The 16,979-nt window shown below is 44.9% G+C and overlaps 2 protein-coding genes across 4 annotated transcripts in view; one reads left to right on the top strand and one right to left on the bottom strand.

The window, feature by feature from the left end:
- Window positions 1-11,141, bottom strand: part of UBE3B (ubiquitin protein ligase E3B) — a 452,538-nt gene extending 441,397 nt beyond the window's left edge. The window contains exons 1-2 of one of the 2 annotated variants that reach the window (XM_086943106.1): window positions 10,910-11,141; window positions 4,263-4,345 (exon numbers count right to left, since the gene is read on the bottom strand). The gene's annotated coding sequence lies outside the window, so the exon portion shown is untranslated. Of the gene's footprint in view, window positions 1-4,262; window positions 4,346-10,384; window positions 10,810-10,909 lie in introns of those variants that run through there. The other variant, XM_086943107.1, reaches the window with a different exon arrangement.
- A 391-nt stretch (window positions 11,142-11,532) lies between these two features.
- The window catches only part of KCTD10 (potassium channel tetramerization domain containing 10), a 70,728-nt gene continuing 65,281 nt past the window's right edge, over window positions 11,533-16,979 (top strand). The window contains exon 1 of one of the 2 annotated variants that reach the window (XM_086943104.1): window positions 11,533-11,694. In XM_086943104.1, coding sequence (XP_086799230.1) covers window positions 11,692-11,694 — 3 coding nt within the window. In that variant the 5' untranslated portion in view covers window positions 11,533-11,691. The remainder of the gene's footprint in view (window positions 11,695-16,979) is intronic. The other variant, XM_086943105.1, reaches the window with a different exon arrangement.

The raw sequence follows: 16,979 nt of genomic DNA, 5'->3' as shown, positions 1-16,979 counted from the left end.
CAGTGATTTTGGACATAAGCCACTTAGAAATCTCCCTATCTGGTGTGGGTAGATACCCGGGCTCCATCCCAAGGTTGCATCTCCCCCCCGCACGTCCTCCGTGACCAAGTAGATGTGGTGGAATTACGACAGGCCAGACAATCATATTTCGCTACCAATTATCTCCCGGGAATCCACAAACACATTTTGTGGGACGCTTTTAAAGCTTTGATCCGGGGTACTATTACTTCCATTTCTATAGCTCGCAGGCCGGAAGCCCGCTTAGTAGAAGATAACCTTGCCCGCGACATTAAATCCTTGGAGCAACAAAGTCATAATGTGCCCTCTTTTTCAATACGTATGAGGCTTGCATCGCTTCGGGTTTAGCTCTAAGCTCTTTGGATGAACAAAGCAGACCATTCCCTCTTAACGCTAAAGCAAACATTTTATGGAGGGCGGGGAACAGGGTGGGTTCACTGCTGGCGTGTCCCCTCCATCTTCAGGTTTCCCGTAGCTACATCCCTAAGATTGCCTTGCCGGGAGGGGGATGGGCTATTTCAGAACGAGCTAAACAGCTGGAATTTAGCATATTCTTTTCTAATTTGTATAATCGGGGAGATACCAGTGTGGGTCAGATAGATCCCTTTCTGGCAACTTGTGCCTGGACGCCTCTACTTCCCTTTTATAAGCAGCAGCTGGAGGAACCCATCACAGCAACTGAACTTCTGCAAGCATTGAAGAGCATGCCGGTGGGGAAATCCCCAGGCCCGAAGGCCTAACATTGACATTTTATCGCCTCTTTCTTCCGGAGCTTCAGACCCCCTTGCAGCTCCTCTTTAACTCCTTCGCAGAATCTGGGTCTGTGACACCGACGATGGCTGAGGCTGAGATCGCGCTTGCAACCAAACCAGAGAAGGACCCTACTGCATGTGCCTCGTATAGGCCTATTTCTCTATTGAATGTAGATGCTAAACTGTATACCAAAATTCTCGCCCGCCGCCTTGCTTCTATCTTCCAGGCCTAATTGAACCCGACCAGGTGGGCTTCATACAGGAGCGACAGGGAGCTGACAATATTCGTTGTATAGCTCATCTAGTACAAAAGGCTCAACACTACAATATACCTGCCTTCCTCCTCTCCCTTGACGCTGGGAAGGCTTTTGACCGGGTTGATTGGTCTTTTCTGCGGGCGGTGCCCCATCGTATAGGTCTTGGGCCGGTCATGATCCCGCGAAGTATGACCCCATATGCGGCGCCCTCAGCGCGCATTTGTGTTGATGGCCTCCTTACACCCTCCTTTTCCATTTGCAGGGGCACGAGTCAGGGGTGCCCACTCTCGCCTCTGCTTTTTGGTCTTGATGTGGAACCCCTGGCGATCGCCATCCGACAATCGGAGTCCATCCGAGGCTTTCGAATGGGGGGACCCATCACAAGATTACCCTCTTCGCCGACGATCTTCTCCTGACGCTCGTAGACCCTGTGAGTTCCCTTCCCGCACTTACAGACATATTCTCTCAATTTGAATTAGTGCTGGGCCTTAAGATTAATCTTCTCAAATCCCATACACTCAATCTTTCCCTTCCCCCCAACAATTGGAGGATTTGAGGGATGTTAATCCCTTCCAATGGGCCAGTTTTCAATCCGATATCTCGGGGTTAATGTCACAGCTAGTCTAGACACATGAACACAGGAGAACTGGCCGGCCTGTAGAGCTTCAATGCGTGCTGAACTACGTCGCTGGAAATCGCTCCCCATCTCTTGGCTGGGCTGCCTTAATGCAGTCAAAATGGCAACCTTACAGAAAGTCCTGTATCTTTTCCAGGCGCGCTCCCTACACCGATTTCCCATAGGGATATTCTAGGTCTCCAGCTGGAGATTACCGCTTTCATTTGGGAAGGAGGTAGGCCACGTTTCTCTGCGAGGGTTTTAATGCTGCTGCAAGACTGGGGAGGGTTGGCCTCCCCTGATTTGCTCGTCTATTACTGGGCGTCTCACCTCCGCTACATTTCGGAATGGGTGGTTCGCGAGAGCAAAAAACACAGGTTCCATATGGATAGGGATGTGGCCTGTCAGCCGCTGTGGGATTTGGCCTGGTTACAAAGAAGTGCTCGGCACTGTAGTGCTTATATTGCCATCCCAACAAAGACGGTTTTGGAAATTTGGGATAGAATCGGCGTGCCTTGCGGCCTCACTACATACCCTTCTCCCTATACACCATTAGCACGTAACCCGGACTTTCCGCCGGCTTTGCACTTAGCATCCTTTCCGGCGTGGGCAGACAGTGAGTGCCGCATCATAGAACAACTGTTTGAGAAAGGAAGTTTTAAATCATTTGAACAGTGCAGGAAAGATTTTAATCTCCCTAAAACCATGCGACTAGAATACTTCCAAATTCGACACTGGCTTTGCGCTCCCTCGCACACGGAAGACGCCACATGCCAGGTTACGCCGTTCAAGTCCCTGGTCCGCTCCTTTGATGGGACCCATGGGCTGATTTCCCGGATAAATAAGATACTCCAACACTCACAAACAGTGCCCCCACATACCTATCAATGCCAATGGCAGCTAGACCTCGAGAGTGATATTCTTCCAGACCAATGGGAGCAGCTCTGGCAGGATATCCCGTGCATTTTTAGAAGCATAACGCAGCAGAATCAGCATATAAAATCATGACTCGTTGGTATTACACTCCCCTGAGACTCCAGAGGATGTTCCCGGGCTTCACCCCACTCAGCTGGCGCGGTCAGGTGGCCCAGGGCTCCTTCCTTCACATATGGTGGTCATGCCCTCTCGTTCATACTTCCTGGTGCGAGGATCAGGTCATATTAAGAAATTGGTTGGGTTCCCCCTACCCAGCGACCTGGGGATAATCATTGGAGGGCTCCGTTCAGCGTCTCTTAAAGCTATGACTCACACCGACTGGCGCCTAATTTTCCACATGGTCACTGCTGCAAAACAGGTAATTCCGCTCCATTGGAGGAAAGCTTGTACTCCTCCGACATTGGTTTGGCTCACCCGTCTCTGGCATGTAATAGCGATGGAACTTCTTTCCCGTAGATTGGCACACACCGACGCTAAATTTTAACGCACTTGGCAGCCCTTGATCTCACATCTCTCTCAGTTGGAACACGCCTGATCTGCCCCTCCTCGCTTAAGAGCCCTCCAACTCTTTGCTTATCCTATACTCCCAAGGGGGAAAACCTATGAAGATGACACAAGCTGAATGGGGAGAGAATTCGTACCCCTCATGTCATTCCTTACGATGCGGCCACAGATTCTACCCATAGGGCGCTCCTCCCTCTCCGGAACTTTCTCTGGTCCGACGAGCTGGCACATTATGCCCTCTCCCCTTCTCTTCTTCCCTCTTTCCTCTCCTTTCTTTTCTTTCCTCCACTTGACTTCTGATTGGGGAGGTGTTACTTCCTCTGCTACTCTCTTTTCTTTCCTTTCTTTGTTCTTTGCAGACTAGCAGTTCTGTGGCGTCCCGTATCAATTAGTTGCAGGCACCGCAGACCCCATTACGCACTGAGGATTATTGACAGGGCAAGTATCATGGGCATATGATGCCTCTAGGAGAATCTCTAGCAAGGATTGGCACAGTGCCCGGGTTCCCAGGTCGGTAAGTGCCTTAAGTGAGCATAGCGGGACCATTGAATAGCGCCCGCCAAGGCGCTCTGCTACGCTTCACGCGCTTGCCTTCTTGGTACCTCTAGAGTAATGTGCCTGTTTCCCCCCCCGGCATCACCTGCTACCCGAGATTGCCCTGGCACTGACATATTGGCCGCCTGGCTAATTTAGTCACAGACACCTGTGCGATACATTCTACCTGACCCTCACTGCTGTTATGGCACTGACTAAGCATTTCCGGCCCACCTTCTACACCTGTTCTTCGGCATTATGTCCCACTACCTGGGCCTGTATAATGACCTTTGTAGCTTGCCTTTTCTCAGCCGTCACAGTATACGATATCATTTTCTTCTGCTGTGATACCTTATAATGCCAACTGATAACTGCTATGTTGAATTTTATTGTTATGTATAAATTTAATAAAAGTGATTCAAACAAAAAAAAAGTAAACCCAATAATGTTGTACTGTGTGGTTGTATGGTCATTCATTGCTATAAAATCAACAAAATTGTTTACCCTCCCCTCAAAAAGTAAACACAATTTGCCTGGGGGAAAGTTATAAACGGTACTAGTTTTAAAACAGGGGTGGGACAGCAGCATATCTGTTGTATTTTAGAGTGATGTGTTACATTACAATAAATAATTTAACACATGTACCTGAAGATTAAGAAGATTAGCTTGTAGCACAGTTCTTGCTCATCATCCATGCATGAAAATGACAGTTACATGAGTTCTCACATCTGTAAAATATAACAGACAATTTGAATTTCATAAGGTTTCTACCTTCACTTAAATGTACAACACATACAAATCAGACACCCCACAACACATACTGGCCACAACTTTCTTTTTAACAATTTATTTATCATTTTGCGACATACATATCAACATTCCATCTGCACAGTTGTTCCTTCACAACATTAAGATTTTAACAGTTCAGTACCATCGTGTCAACAAATACAGAAAAAATGCGGTGGAGCTAACATAAATATGCAGTGTTTGACCCTTACAGGATATACTACTTTGGACATATCATCAACAATGACCAAGATCGTGTCCTCAGCATTAGCCTTAGGCCTCTGTACAATACTGAATTACATCTTAAATTTCAGCCTACTCCGGTCAGGTCTATTCCCTCAGGTGTATAGCTAGGGGGGGTTTCAGCTCCAGATTTTGCAAATGTGTCTAAATTGAACCCCATATATCTTTCAGTCGGGATTTGGGTGGGAGCAAAGTTCGTACAGTTCACAGTTCGTGTTGCAAAAAGTGAGACTAGCAAGTCATGCATCTGTTGTAGGGAGAAGTCTGCTGCCACATCTAATGGCTATTGCGCACTTAGCCAAGAACAGAGCCAGCACTATGAACTTGCGTAATTTCTTTGGCATATTGTATAAATATCGCAGGAGCGCAACCTCAGGGGTAGGTTCTTTTTCCAACAGCGTAATCCGGGAGATTATTCTGAAAATGGCAAACCAGAACTCCCCAATTTTGGGGCAGGACCACATCAAATGGGAAAAATCAGTAAATGGGCTACCACATTTCCGGCAATTGTGAGACCGGGCTGGTTTAAATAGCATGGAGCTTGGCAGGCGTCATGTACGCCCTTCATAGATATTTAAAATGTATAAGCTTATACCTGCTGTTAAGGGAAATCTCCCTAATCTGCGAACAGCAGAGAGCCCAATGGTCATTCAGGATGGGGTGCCCCAGGTCACACTCCCAGGCTGCTCGAATCTTGGTGTCGCGGCTCGGGACTAGGATCTTGTTGGCCTTGTAACAACTTTGAAATCATTGGGTCCCATCAGAATTAGATATCGAGACAAAGGCTCGAAAGACTGTGGTTCTAGTGGGTATTCAGATATTTTGGCACGCAGTGCCCTGCGCACTCTACTAAAAACGAACTGGTCCATGAAGGGCAATCCGACCCCCTGCCCCTCCATCTCGTCGTAGCAGCGGCGTCCGACCACCAATTCCAATCAGAATGGCGTCGCTGTAGTCAGGGCATCATGGGAGTGCATTTACTCTGCCGTAGTATATCGGCTTTCGGGCTCAGGGATGGCAGTTGTTCCCGGGGCTTGCGGCAGAGCTCCGACACTACGCAGCCATTGTGGTCGGCGTTTCAGCCACACCCCCACACATACTGGCCACAACTAGAAAAGTATTATTTTGTCCAACTCAGTTCTGCAGATTTGGAGTTGAAAAGTTGTTCAAGGTAAAAAGGTTAAGTGAAAGTTAGCCAGTCTCTTTTATGTTCTACTTTAATCAGTGACACTGTGGTGTCACTTTTGTTTCACATATTTTTTTTTAAACTTTATTGTGGAGGTATTTTTAAAGAAGACCAAAGCTAACTATGGTTCCACCGCAAGAACCTCAAACCTGAACATTTCTCCATGAAGTTACAGAGCAAACCATCTTGAGTCCTCACCAGATTAATAGAGGACAGGGCAGCTAAGGCTAAGAATATCTTTTAATTTCTCATAACCCCCAGAAGATGTCTTGCTAAATAATAATCTCTTGTCAGGCTACACAAAGGTCCTATATTGGTATGGAGGATCTATAGGGCACACAAGCATCTAGTGTGCTGTTTTACCCCTGAGGCGAAAAGCCGGGGGCTGCTAGGCTAGCTTGCAAATCTTGTTTTTAAACGCTGCTTTTTTAAAAAATTGTGCGCAGTCACTTGACTGAGGATTTTTAAAACATTGTGTGTACCTGTTGACTTGTTTTAACAATTTCTGCACTTTAGTTCTTGTCCTCACTTTGCCCACGCCGCTCCTGAACACCTACTCCTCGCACAGCCGATTAGGTGCTGGTGCGAGAGAGGGATGGACACCATCTTGGGGGGACGGCAGGGGTAGCGCTCTAGTTGCTGGCTGCCTCCTACTATCCTTTCCTATAAAATGATCATCACTCCCCGACGGCGCAGCGGGCGTGCCGAAGGCAAGCCCGGCTGCGCCCGTCCGTGCCAAGCCAGGCCCAGGGCCCCAAACCTCTGGACAAAAGGTACCGATATTAAGGGTCTACTCCCCTGACATGCTGCATTCGCTTAGAGGATCAGTTAATGAGCAATGTAAGATCTTTCAGAACGACAGGCAATGTTCCAGCTCGTGCCCTAATTGCAACTTACAGCTTGATACTCCCCAGCTCTGTAGACAGCGGGCTGCAGGCTGTAAGTCGCCTCAGCCCTGCCGGTTTGGCAGTCTTAACTGCCGGTCTCTAAGTAAACATAAAAGAAACATTTATGACCTTTTGTCCGATGAACCGCTGGATGCCTTGTTTCTTACGGAGACCTGGTTAAATGATAGTTCAGGCCCTGATGTTGCGGAAGCCTTGCCGCCAAATTATGCCATAGTTAGAAGGGACAGACCGAATAGAATTGGGGGTGGCATAGCAGTCATATTCAAAAAATCATTGCAATGCACTCTTGAACCAGTTTCTCTGAATGCCTGTGAAATAGCCCTTTTTAAACTCTCACTGCTTCCTAATTTTACGTTTACCGGTTTGCTAGTCTATCGACCGCCCGGCTCCGTACAAACTTGGGCGACGCAGTTTCCGGATCTGGTTGCTTCTCGTCTGGTAAACTCTAGCAACCTTTCGATAGTAGGAGATTTAAATATCCATCTTGATGACCTACAGAATAATACAGGCATAAATCTGATTGATGACCTGGCAGCCATGCACCTCACATTATGCAATACGGGGGGCCACTCATAGAGGTGGCCATCTACTGGACCCTATATTTTCCAACCTTCCACGGCTTCAATGTTTCCCCGCCCTGCCCCTACATTGATCAGACCATTTTCTTACCAATTTTAGCCTGTCGGCCCCTGGGATTCCTGTTCCTCTTAATTCAACAGTCCTGTATGGTAATAAGAACTGGAGGAAACTTGATATGAATCTTCTTAAATCCGCATTAGATTCTAAACTACATGATGTGATAGTAGATTTGGACGATATGGAAACAGCGGCCATAAAGACCGACAGGTGGCTTATGGAGGCCATTGATGCTTGTCTGCCACTTGCACACAAGAAAGTCAAAGCCCATAATACCCCTGCGCTATGGTTTAATGACTCATTGAAAGCTACAAAGTCCAAATGTAAACGTTTTGAGCGCCTTTGGAGGAAGGATTATTCTCCAGCGGCGGGTCAAAATTACAGGAGGGAACTCCGGCTTTATCACAAAGACTGTATTGCAGCTAGAGCCGATTATGTGGCGAAGACCATTTCGGCAGCCACAAATAAATCCAGAACATTATTCAACTTAGCTAAAGAACTAGCGGGCTCTCAAACCCTTGCTGAACCCCTCCCCCTGAGTAATGTCCAATGTGAAGAACTGGCTTGCTTTTTTACTAGCAAGATTGACACCATCTATTCGGATATCTCCAAACAACAGCTGGGGCTTGTGGTAAGGAATTCTGAGTCTGACTCTATGGATGTGCACTCTTCCCCCCAGCCAGATCTGTAGTATGAGCCACTCACTTCCTGGCCTGAGATGAATGTTTAAGGCCTTCAAGAGATAATAGGGAAACTGAAATCTGGATCTCCAGTCGATCCCCTCCCAACCTCTGTTCTCAAACTCCTTGGCACCCAGCAACTCTCTGTAATCTGCAAGGGACTCAACCTATCCCTATCCATGGCCACTGTCCCCACTATGTGGAAACATGCCATGGTTTCACCTTTGTTGAAGAAACCAACGGCCGATCCTAAAAATTTGGCCAACTTTCGCCCCATCTCCCTCCTGCCTGCTTTCTCCAAAATCTTGGAGAAGCATGTTCATAGCCACCTCGCACATTGTACAGAAGCCAATGACATATTCCATCCTACGCAGTCAGGCTTCCGTACTGGCTTTTCGACTGAAACTACACAACTGGGGGTGTCGGAATATTTGCGCCATCTAGTGGATAAAGGGGACTCAGCTACCCTGATCCTACTCGACCTCAGCGCAGCGTTCAATACCATCTCCCATAGCATCTTGTTAAAATCCCTCTCTGCCTCTGGTGTGAGGGCAAGGCCTTAGATTGGATTGCTTCATTTCTGACCCAAAGAACATTTCAAATAACCTCAAACACTGGGTCATGTAACATCCATCTGTCCCCTTATGGAGTTCCCCAGGGCTCGGTGCTTTGTCCCTTGCTTTTTAATCTGTATGTAGCCCCACTTGCACAGATCGCCGAATCAGAAGGCCTGACCATGTTCACATATGCGGATGATTCGCAAATTATCTTCTCACTCTCAAACACAGATGGGAATTCCTCTTCTCCTTTGCAGGCAGGTCTAAGTAAAATTGCTACATGAATGAGGGAAAACCTACTGAAGCTCAATGGTGACAAAACGGAGGTTTTAATCCTTGGCCCAAATCCGGATCTTTGGAGCACCAGTCACTGGCCTCCAGAAATGGGATCTCTTCCCATGCCGTCGGACCATGTGCGAAATTTGGGCATTATCATTGATAAAGGCCTCACCATGCAGCCTCAAGTTAGGAAGTTAACAGCCACGTGTTTCACCATCTTCAGATGGCTCAGAAAAATCATATGGATGTTGCCTGGAGACACGCAAAAGTCTGTAGTCAATGCCCTCATCACTTTGCGGCTTGACTACGGAAACGTCCTCTATTTAGGGTCCTCACAAGCTGTTATGCGACGTCTCCAGCTCGTGCAAAACGCCGCAGCTAGACTGCTGTGCAAGTGACACAGGAGAGAACGTATGTCAGGGCATCTCAGGGCTTTGCACTGGCTCAGAATCGAAAACAGAGTCAAGTTCAAGACCCTGAGTTTCATGCACAGAATTAAATTTGGCTCTGCCCTGAGATATTTAAAAACTCTGGTGCACGCCTACCTTCCTGCCCGTTGTCTAAGATCCTCTTCGCAGGGCCTTTTCAGCGTGCCTAAAGTCCGTCTAGCCAGGATGGGTGGAAGGTCCTTTTCACTCTTGGGACCAAAGTTGTGGAATTCCCTCCCCCTCAACTTACGCACAGAAATAAGCTATGTCCAGTTTCGCAAAGCCATAAAGACCTGGCTGTTTAATCAATAACTTGTCGCTGCCTCGCATCAGAGTATTATGACCTACTCAACAGCTATCTATTTTCAGCACCGGGAAACCCTTTTTGGGTAGCTGTCGCGCTTTAAAAGCTCAACAAATAAAATAAAAATAAATAAAGCATACATAACGTAAAATGACAGGAAGGAAGCAACTCATTAATGCACAATACAAAGAAAATTAAATTTGAGATCAGAAGGGAAAAATTGGCAGCAGAGGATGGGGAGAGCAAGAGAAATATACACAGTTTATTGGAATTTCAAGGTCAGCTTTATGTTAGAAACTAAAGTAGATTTGAAGAGGGCAGAGAAAAGAGTGGGCAAGACCAACCAAGAGAGAGGAACAAGAATGATGACAAGAATGTATTAACATAAGAATAAAAACTTTAGAATAAGAAAAAATGAGAAACAGATGTTGTAATTGCCAAGTAACTGAAATCCTAAAATGAGTGCAATAAACGAGATAGGGAGAGAAAAAGAAAGCAAGGAATCAAATAAGATACCTACACTGCAGGTGGAAGAAAATGGAAGAGAGAAGCAAGGGTAGGGTGAGAAAAAGAAGAAAGACGAGGGTGGATAAGCCACGGGTACAGTAACAGGAAAGAAAAGAACTTCAGTCTCAACAATGTTCCTAATAATTAGAACGGAAAGCAGGGAATAAAACCACGCACTTACCTCTATTTTACCTAGAAAGGTGAATACGAACACTTCCATTTAGAGTAAGGTGGCATTCATTGTTCAACTTACCTTTGACAGACCTTGATCAAATTCATTTTTAACAGGAGGAGTATCGTATCGTTATTAACAGCTCAAACCAACAACTTCCCAATAGATCGCCTCTCTTTTGGAGGGTTTATTTACATCTGTCTTCTAATTTGATGCCAAATGACCTGATTCCGTGCACGACACCGTCAAACACACTCCTTAATTGTCAGTAGAACCCTTAGCATTCTGGGACTTGGGAGGCCACCCTTAAAATGGGTAAACTTAAACTACGAGTCCCAGAATGCACGGTGTTTTTGAAAAAGACAGGCAGGAGACTTACTGGAATTGTCGTACATAAAATAGTATGGTCCAATTGGCAGGACGCGAGTTCACTCTCTAAAATAACCCCACAAAACAGGCTTGGAAACTAAGGTTGATCTCAGGAAGCGGTCTCGAAGGGTGGGAGTGAATATGATCAATATACAGGGCGAGTATCTAAAGGAAGAGGCGGGCAGAGGGTAATCTCACCCAGAAAAGAGAGGGAAGAAGATAGGGTGATGATCTCACCATTCAAAGCAGACTGGAAGTCACCGACTGATCTCCTCAGTCGATCTGAAGTGAAATGTGGATGCAGCACCCGTACAAAGTGACAACCAAGAATGCCTCTTTACTCCTAAAGCAGACGACACTTGCTACTGTCTGGATCAGTACTAGTTGCTACCAGGGTTGCAAGGACAGTGCTTGACATCGGATTGTTTTCCTGGGTGCACCGGGAGTGGCGGAAGTACAATGAAAATACTTAGCGGTGAGCTTCATGCAAGCAGAGGGGCGGAAGTTCGAGCAGACAGACCATAGATACGGAAACTAGCGCAGCTCACCAGCTACTGAAGACAGAATGATTTAGTGGCCATGCTAAAATGCAATTTTTCGTTTTCCAAAAGCTTCCAAATGTAATGCAAAATGAAAATATTTTCAAAATACTTTTCAAATAATAATTTACAAAGTCATACGCACGTGAATATTTAACAAAAATTAAAATAAGCGAATCATACAAAAGTAGCTAAATGTATTGAGAAAACGGAAAATATTGTCATATTGATACAAACATTAAAAAATCTCATGTGTTATTAAATACCTATGACTTAAATTAACGGTTAACCTTTTTAACTTCTCTTTGATCAAGCTCCCGTACAACATGTCCGCGTAAGGACCACTGCTCGTGGCGTCACACGCTAAGTAGGTGGGACAAAAATGTGTCTCTCTTCTCTGTCTATGGCTCTTCCTCATCCTAGGTTGGAAACAGGGTGTTTCCTCCTCTCCTCTCGGGCGCAGCTTCACTCGGGGCTTTGATGGTAAGAGCTGGGTAGTATATGTTGCCTTGGGGAGCCTTTTTGCCCGGGTGGTGGGCTTACGGGCTAGGGGGAGAAAGGTTAGACAAGAGGCGCCCGTCGCTGCAACCGAACTTCCCCCATCCTTGTGGTGCGATCCTGGAGTGTACCTTGGGCAATGAGTGTTGGCACCTCGATCTAACCCCCTAAGTGCTCAGATAACTGGTTACAAAAGTTTCGGTGGCTACATACAAAGGCAGAAGAAGTTTGTAGGAGGCTGTGTACGATGTATAGTAGACAATCCTGCTCATACGCGGCCGACGTCTGCAGCTATTATCTATCTCTCATGTCTAGGGGAGTGTCGTTCAGTTGCTCGAACACGTAAGTAGTTAGAGAATTGTTTACCTGCCCTCCCTTATGACCATCAGATATAACACCATACTCCCTAACTATGCGGGATGAGCTTTGATGTGGGGGGGGTTCATTTTATTCTCCTCTGTTGTGAAGTGAGGTAATATTACAAGTCACTACGTGACATCAGGTAGGGTAGTTCTGTAATCTAACATTTTATATCTTATGACAGACGCAACATCCTATCATCTGTCTTCTTTTATTGAAACGAAAGATGTGTAATATATGTTATTTAGTATAATCTTTGAATTGCAGGTAAGCTACTGCGAAGTGTTTCCGTTATCACTAAAGGTAGATAGGATTGGCCTGTTTTCTCCCCATCACCTCTGGTCGTAGGTAGATAGCTCGATGCTGATTGCAGATAGGATTTGTTTATGTTCTGTTGCATCTCCTTTCAAGGTAGTTAGGTTGCCCCTGCATTCTGAAGTATTCACTTTGATGGGTGGGGTCTAATTTGCTCTACTAATGGGTAACAAAGGGCTGCATTTTGCAGCTTCTCCTGGTATGACGCCAGGGTAGCCCTACGTTCGGTGTTATAACTTTTCATGAAGGGAAGCAATGTGTTATTTTGTCTCTTATCCTGGCAGATTGAAGGTGCGGCATCACCTTCAGTGTAGTAGCATTTCAGTGGTAGAACCCGTTTGTTTTGGACTGGAATGGCTGTTTGGTGTCTGACCAAATCACTTGGAGCTGAGTAGCAGGACCAGAGTACAGTTTGACCAGGACTTATGGATGTTAGCTACTTTAAGGCACACAGGAGTGCGGGGAATGAGATTTTGATACCTTTTCTGATTACTTAGATACCTATCTCATTCTTCCAATTTTGGATCGATTATTTTCTGTCATTGAGTAAAAGGCAAACCCCACATAGGTTAAATCAACCCCATAGACTGACGCAACTCTGAAGAACCACTTACGACTGATAAAGTTTAAAAAGTTTAATATAAAATCAGAATAAGTTGCATATACAATCCTCTCAGGATAAGATTCAACAAGTATACAGGAACTAAAAGGAACATAAATTCCCTAAAAACCTCAGTCTACAAAAGAAAACGATTAAAGTCAATTCAAGAATCCGCAGATTAAAAAGCATAGATACAAAGTGGTTCCGTTGCGTCATCTAAAGAAAGAGAATAAACAAGTTAAATCTGTCCCTACTCTATGCTAGGTGACATCCCTACTTCGCAAGTTCCTTACCTAAAAAGGTGTCAGCAGTTTGACTTTCAAAGAAGTTCAAACTCTCTTAGCCTCTAATGGTAACTTATGTCGAGAAGCAGTACCCTTTCTGCCTACCCATCCGCTCTCTAAGGGTCCTCGGCCTACTGCTCTCTTGCGCTCTGTTCTCTTCTGCGCTCGCTCCTCCTAACTTCTCCCCTGGGTGCTGTCCCTAAATACACAATCACCATATGGATGGAACGCCCCTTTGACGCCCACCACGTACACATTCACATGATGTCATTCTCTAGGTCTTTCCATAGCTTCATCTCTTCGCGTCGTCCGTTAAGTTGACCTTGCTTCTTAGGCGCCATCTTCATCTTCTTGCTGGTAACCTCATGACATTCCAGTTGACACTTTCAGAGCAAAGTCTATCACCTCATCAGAACTCTATTCATTACATTTGTGTTCATAACCTCATTTGGTCCTGTGAATGGTCACTTAAAACAAGACTTCAAATTCCAAGCGTCTCTTATCTCATTTAGGCCATAAACTTCGTCTAGCATTGTCACTTGAAATTTAACAAGACCTTTGACTCTTGGCTCGCACGTTTAGATCAAGGCTATTCCTATTCCTGTGAGCCCACTAAATTACATGCAGCGGACTACACTCCTGCGAACCCTTGGTCAGTCAGGTTAAAATCACACATGACCAAACTCTTCTAACATTCCTACAAACTCTTCTACACAGTATAACCTTTAACACACATTTATATATATAATCGAATTTTAGCAAATCCCTTGATTATAAGCGAATACATCTTACATAGAATACAACATTTATTCTCATGCTTACACCGTGCTATATATGCTGCACATTTCTTTTCGCTTTCTTCTTTCTTCGCTTTTATAATTACATACATACATTCTCTATTCAGTTTAGCACGTTCTACTGTTTTTAGCATTTCTACACATTTCTACCTTAGCCCATCTTGTGTAAACGGGCCTTCTAATTCTAATGTATTCTAATGTAAATACAAGTACATTTCCTATTACATTGGTTACATATGCTAACTTTATACTACAAGTGCTACTTCACGTTACAACTTCTACGTTTATGCGATATGCTTGTGAATATGGTACAGATATACTTTTTATTCAAATTGCGCTCTCTCAGGAGCATGTGTAAAACAAACCACCACTGTACGGAGCCAGCAGTGGCCGTGTGGGACAAGTCCTGCTGATATATGCTGGCTGGCGAGTCGTATGGTAAAGCTGCACAAGAGAGCCGTGACTTGTTTGCAGTAACGGTTTCACTAATGAAGTAGCCGGATGTAACACACATCTTAGATCATTTTGTTATCCCAGACCTATGAGAGTTCAGGATATTGATTCTATATGTATTTGAGCACTCAGTTGATATCCTAGATGAGATGGCGCAAGTTACTTTCTTTTTGTACAGAGGCAAGGGCTTGGATATTTAAATTAAATACCTTAAGTGTTTAGAGTTAAATAAGCATGTTCATATGGTTTAAGTTGTTTTCTGGAAGATGTACATGATGATACAGAATAACTGAAATGATTGAATAACACTTAGAGGTGAGATGGTGATGGGGAGGTACAAATGAGTCATTGAAATAGGACGAGCTAGAAACTCCTTGGTTTATTAATTTCACCATTGATTCTGTCGTAAGACGCTTATATGATGAAGTACCAGTGCGATATAAGCTACAATAGCACGAGCTGCAAGTATCAGTGGGACATTGTTTACACTAATGCAGACTTCCAGCACTGGCTAAGCATCGAGCGAAGGTGAGGCATCGATCTGGAGTAGCATGTGCTTCATGCACACAAGGAACATTAACCTGCAGTGGCATCTTTAATAGTAGGTGTGCCTTTGAGTTTCGGTATTATGCTGCACAAGCACATATTGATCTACAGTAGTATGTGCTTTAAGAGCTGGGGAGATATTGAACTGCAATATTGTGCCCTGTAAGGAAGGGCAGGTGAGACAATGTGTCTGTGTGTGTGTGTGTGTGTGTGTGTGTGTGTGTGTGTATATATATGTGTGTGTGTGTATATATATATATATATATATATATATATATATATATATATATATATATATATATATATATATGTATGTATTATTACAAATAGAAGTTAAGGAAAAAACAACTAGGAAGGTAGGTGTCCCCAATTCATAAACTGTCACCTCTGCCTGACACGTTTTGAAGTGTATCTGGTGGGTCACCTCCCGGTACCTGATGAGTGAGTGGCCCCCAAATATACACCTAGTTTTGAAAAAGTAATTGGGCAAGACAAATGGGTGTCCTATTGTTCATCTTTAATATTGTAGTAATGCTACCCCCATTACTTGTGAGGAACCTAGCCTATGTCCCGAAGGCTATTTTCCAATTTGCATTGATTTTAATGTGGATGAGGTGATCCTGGTTATCAAAACAAGCATAGGTGGAAAAGCTCCATGCCCAGACAGTATACCAGTGGACATTTACAAATCTTGCCCTTTGCTTTGGGGCCCAGTTTTAACCCTGGTCCTAAGGGCCTGCTGTACACATAGCTTCACCCCAACCTGGATAGAGTCCACACTTGTCCCTATCTTCAAGAAAGGTGACAGAAACGACCCGGCCTGTTATAGACCGATTTCTTTGTTGGACTCCCTAGTGAAAGTGGCCGGGCGTGTTGTTTTAAATAGACTGTTGTCATGGGTGGGGGACTCAGGCATCATATCAGAGGTCCAGTACGGATTCCGCAAAGGCCTAGGCACCGTAGAACAGGGCCTGAACCTGAGTGTCATATTGGGAAAATACACCTGGGCAAAAAAAGGGAGTCTCTTTATGTGCTTTGCCGACTTGAGTTCGGCTTTTGACTGTGTCAATCATCAGAAACTCTGGCATATAATAGAGGTTATGAGGGTGGAAACTCAACTAATTAATTGTTTTAAGTAGTCTTATTTAGAGGCACGGGCAAGGGTTCGTTATGGCAGAACTGGTGAGCTCAGTGGCAGCTTTTCTGTTGGCAAGGGGGTAAGACGGGTGTGTCTTGGCCCCCCTTTTCTTTTCCCTCTACATCAACAGTCTTGGTGACACCCTATCCAGGGACTGCCAGGACTTACTCAGGGCTGGCAAAAGGTCAATTGGAACGTAACTAATTGCTGACGATGCGGTTTTGTTAGCCCGCACGCCAATTGGCCTACAAAGAATAGTGACACATTTTGTTTCATATGTGTCAAATCTTGATCTAAAAGTCAACATCTCTAAAACATTATTCATGAAATGCAGCAAGCCCAGCGTTAAGTGTCGTGAAATCTTTATAAATAGTGAAAAACTTAACTTCATTGATCACTTCTCATATCTGGGATTTGTTTTTGATAAAAGGGGTTCCTAGTCTAAAGCTGTTAATTGTAGAAAACTGATTTTAGCAAAAGCAATCGGTGCCTTAATAAACTTTGCTAGGAAACTGGGAAAGTGCCCTATTGATGACCTGCTGGTAATTTATAAAGCTAAATGTGTCTCAGTCGCTCTGTATGGAGCTGGTATCTGGGGACATGTTAATGTGGAGTCCATCCAGCAAGTCGGGAACGAGTTCCTGAGGTATCTCTTAGCTGTGTCAAATAGCACGGCCACGTATACCTGCCACGCTGAGTTGGGGCTGCCGTACCTGTCTGACCGTATCAAAATCCGGCCGATCTTGTTGTGGCATAGGGTGTGGAAAGGTGCGACT

Source organism: Lissotriton vulgaris, chromosome 11, assembly GCF_964263255.1.
Source record: "Lissotriton vulgaris chromosome 11, aLisVul1.2, whole genome shotgun sequence".
Classification (NCBI taxonomy): domain Eukaryota; kingdom Metazoa; phylum Chordata; class Amphibia; order Caudata; family Salamandridae; genus Lissotriton; species Lissotriton vulgaris.
Note: the sequence above shows the minus strand (reverse complement) of the source record. Positions and strands in the feature narration are given on the sequence as shown.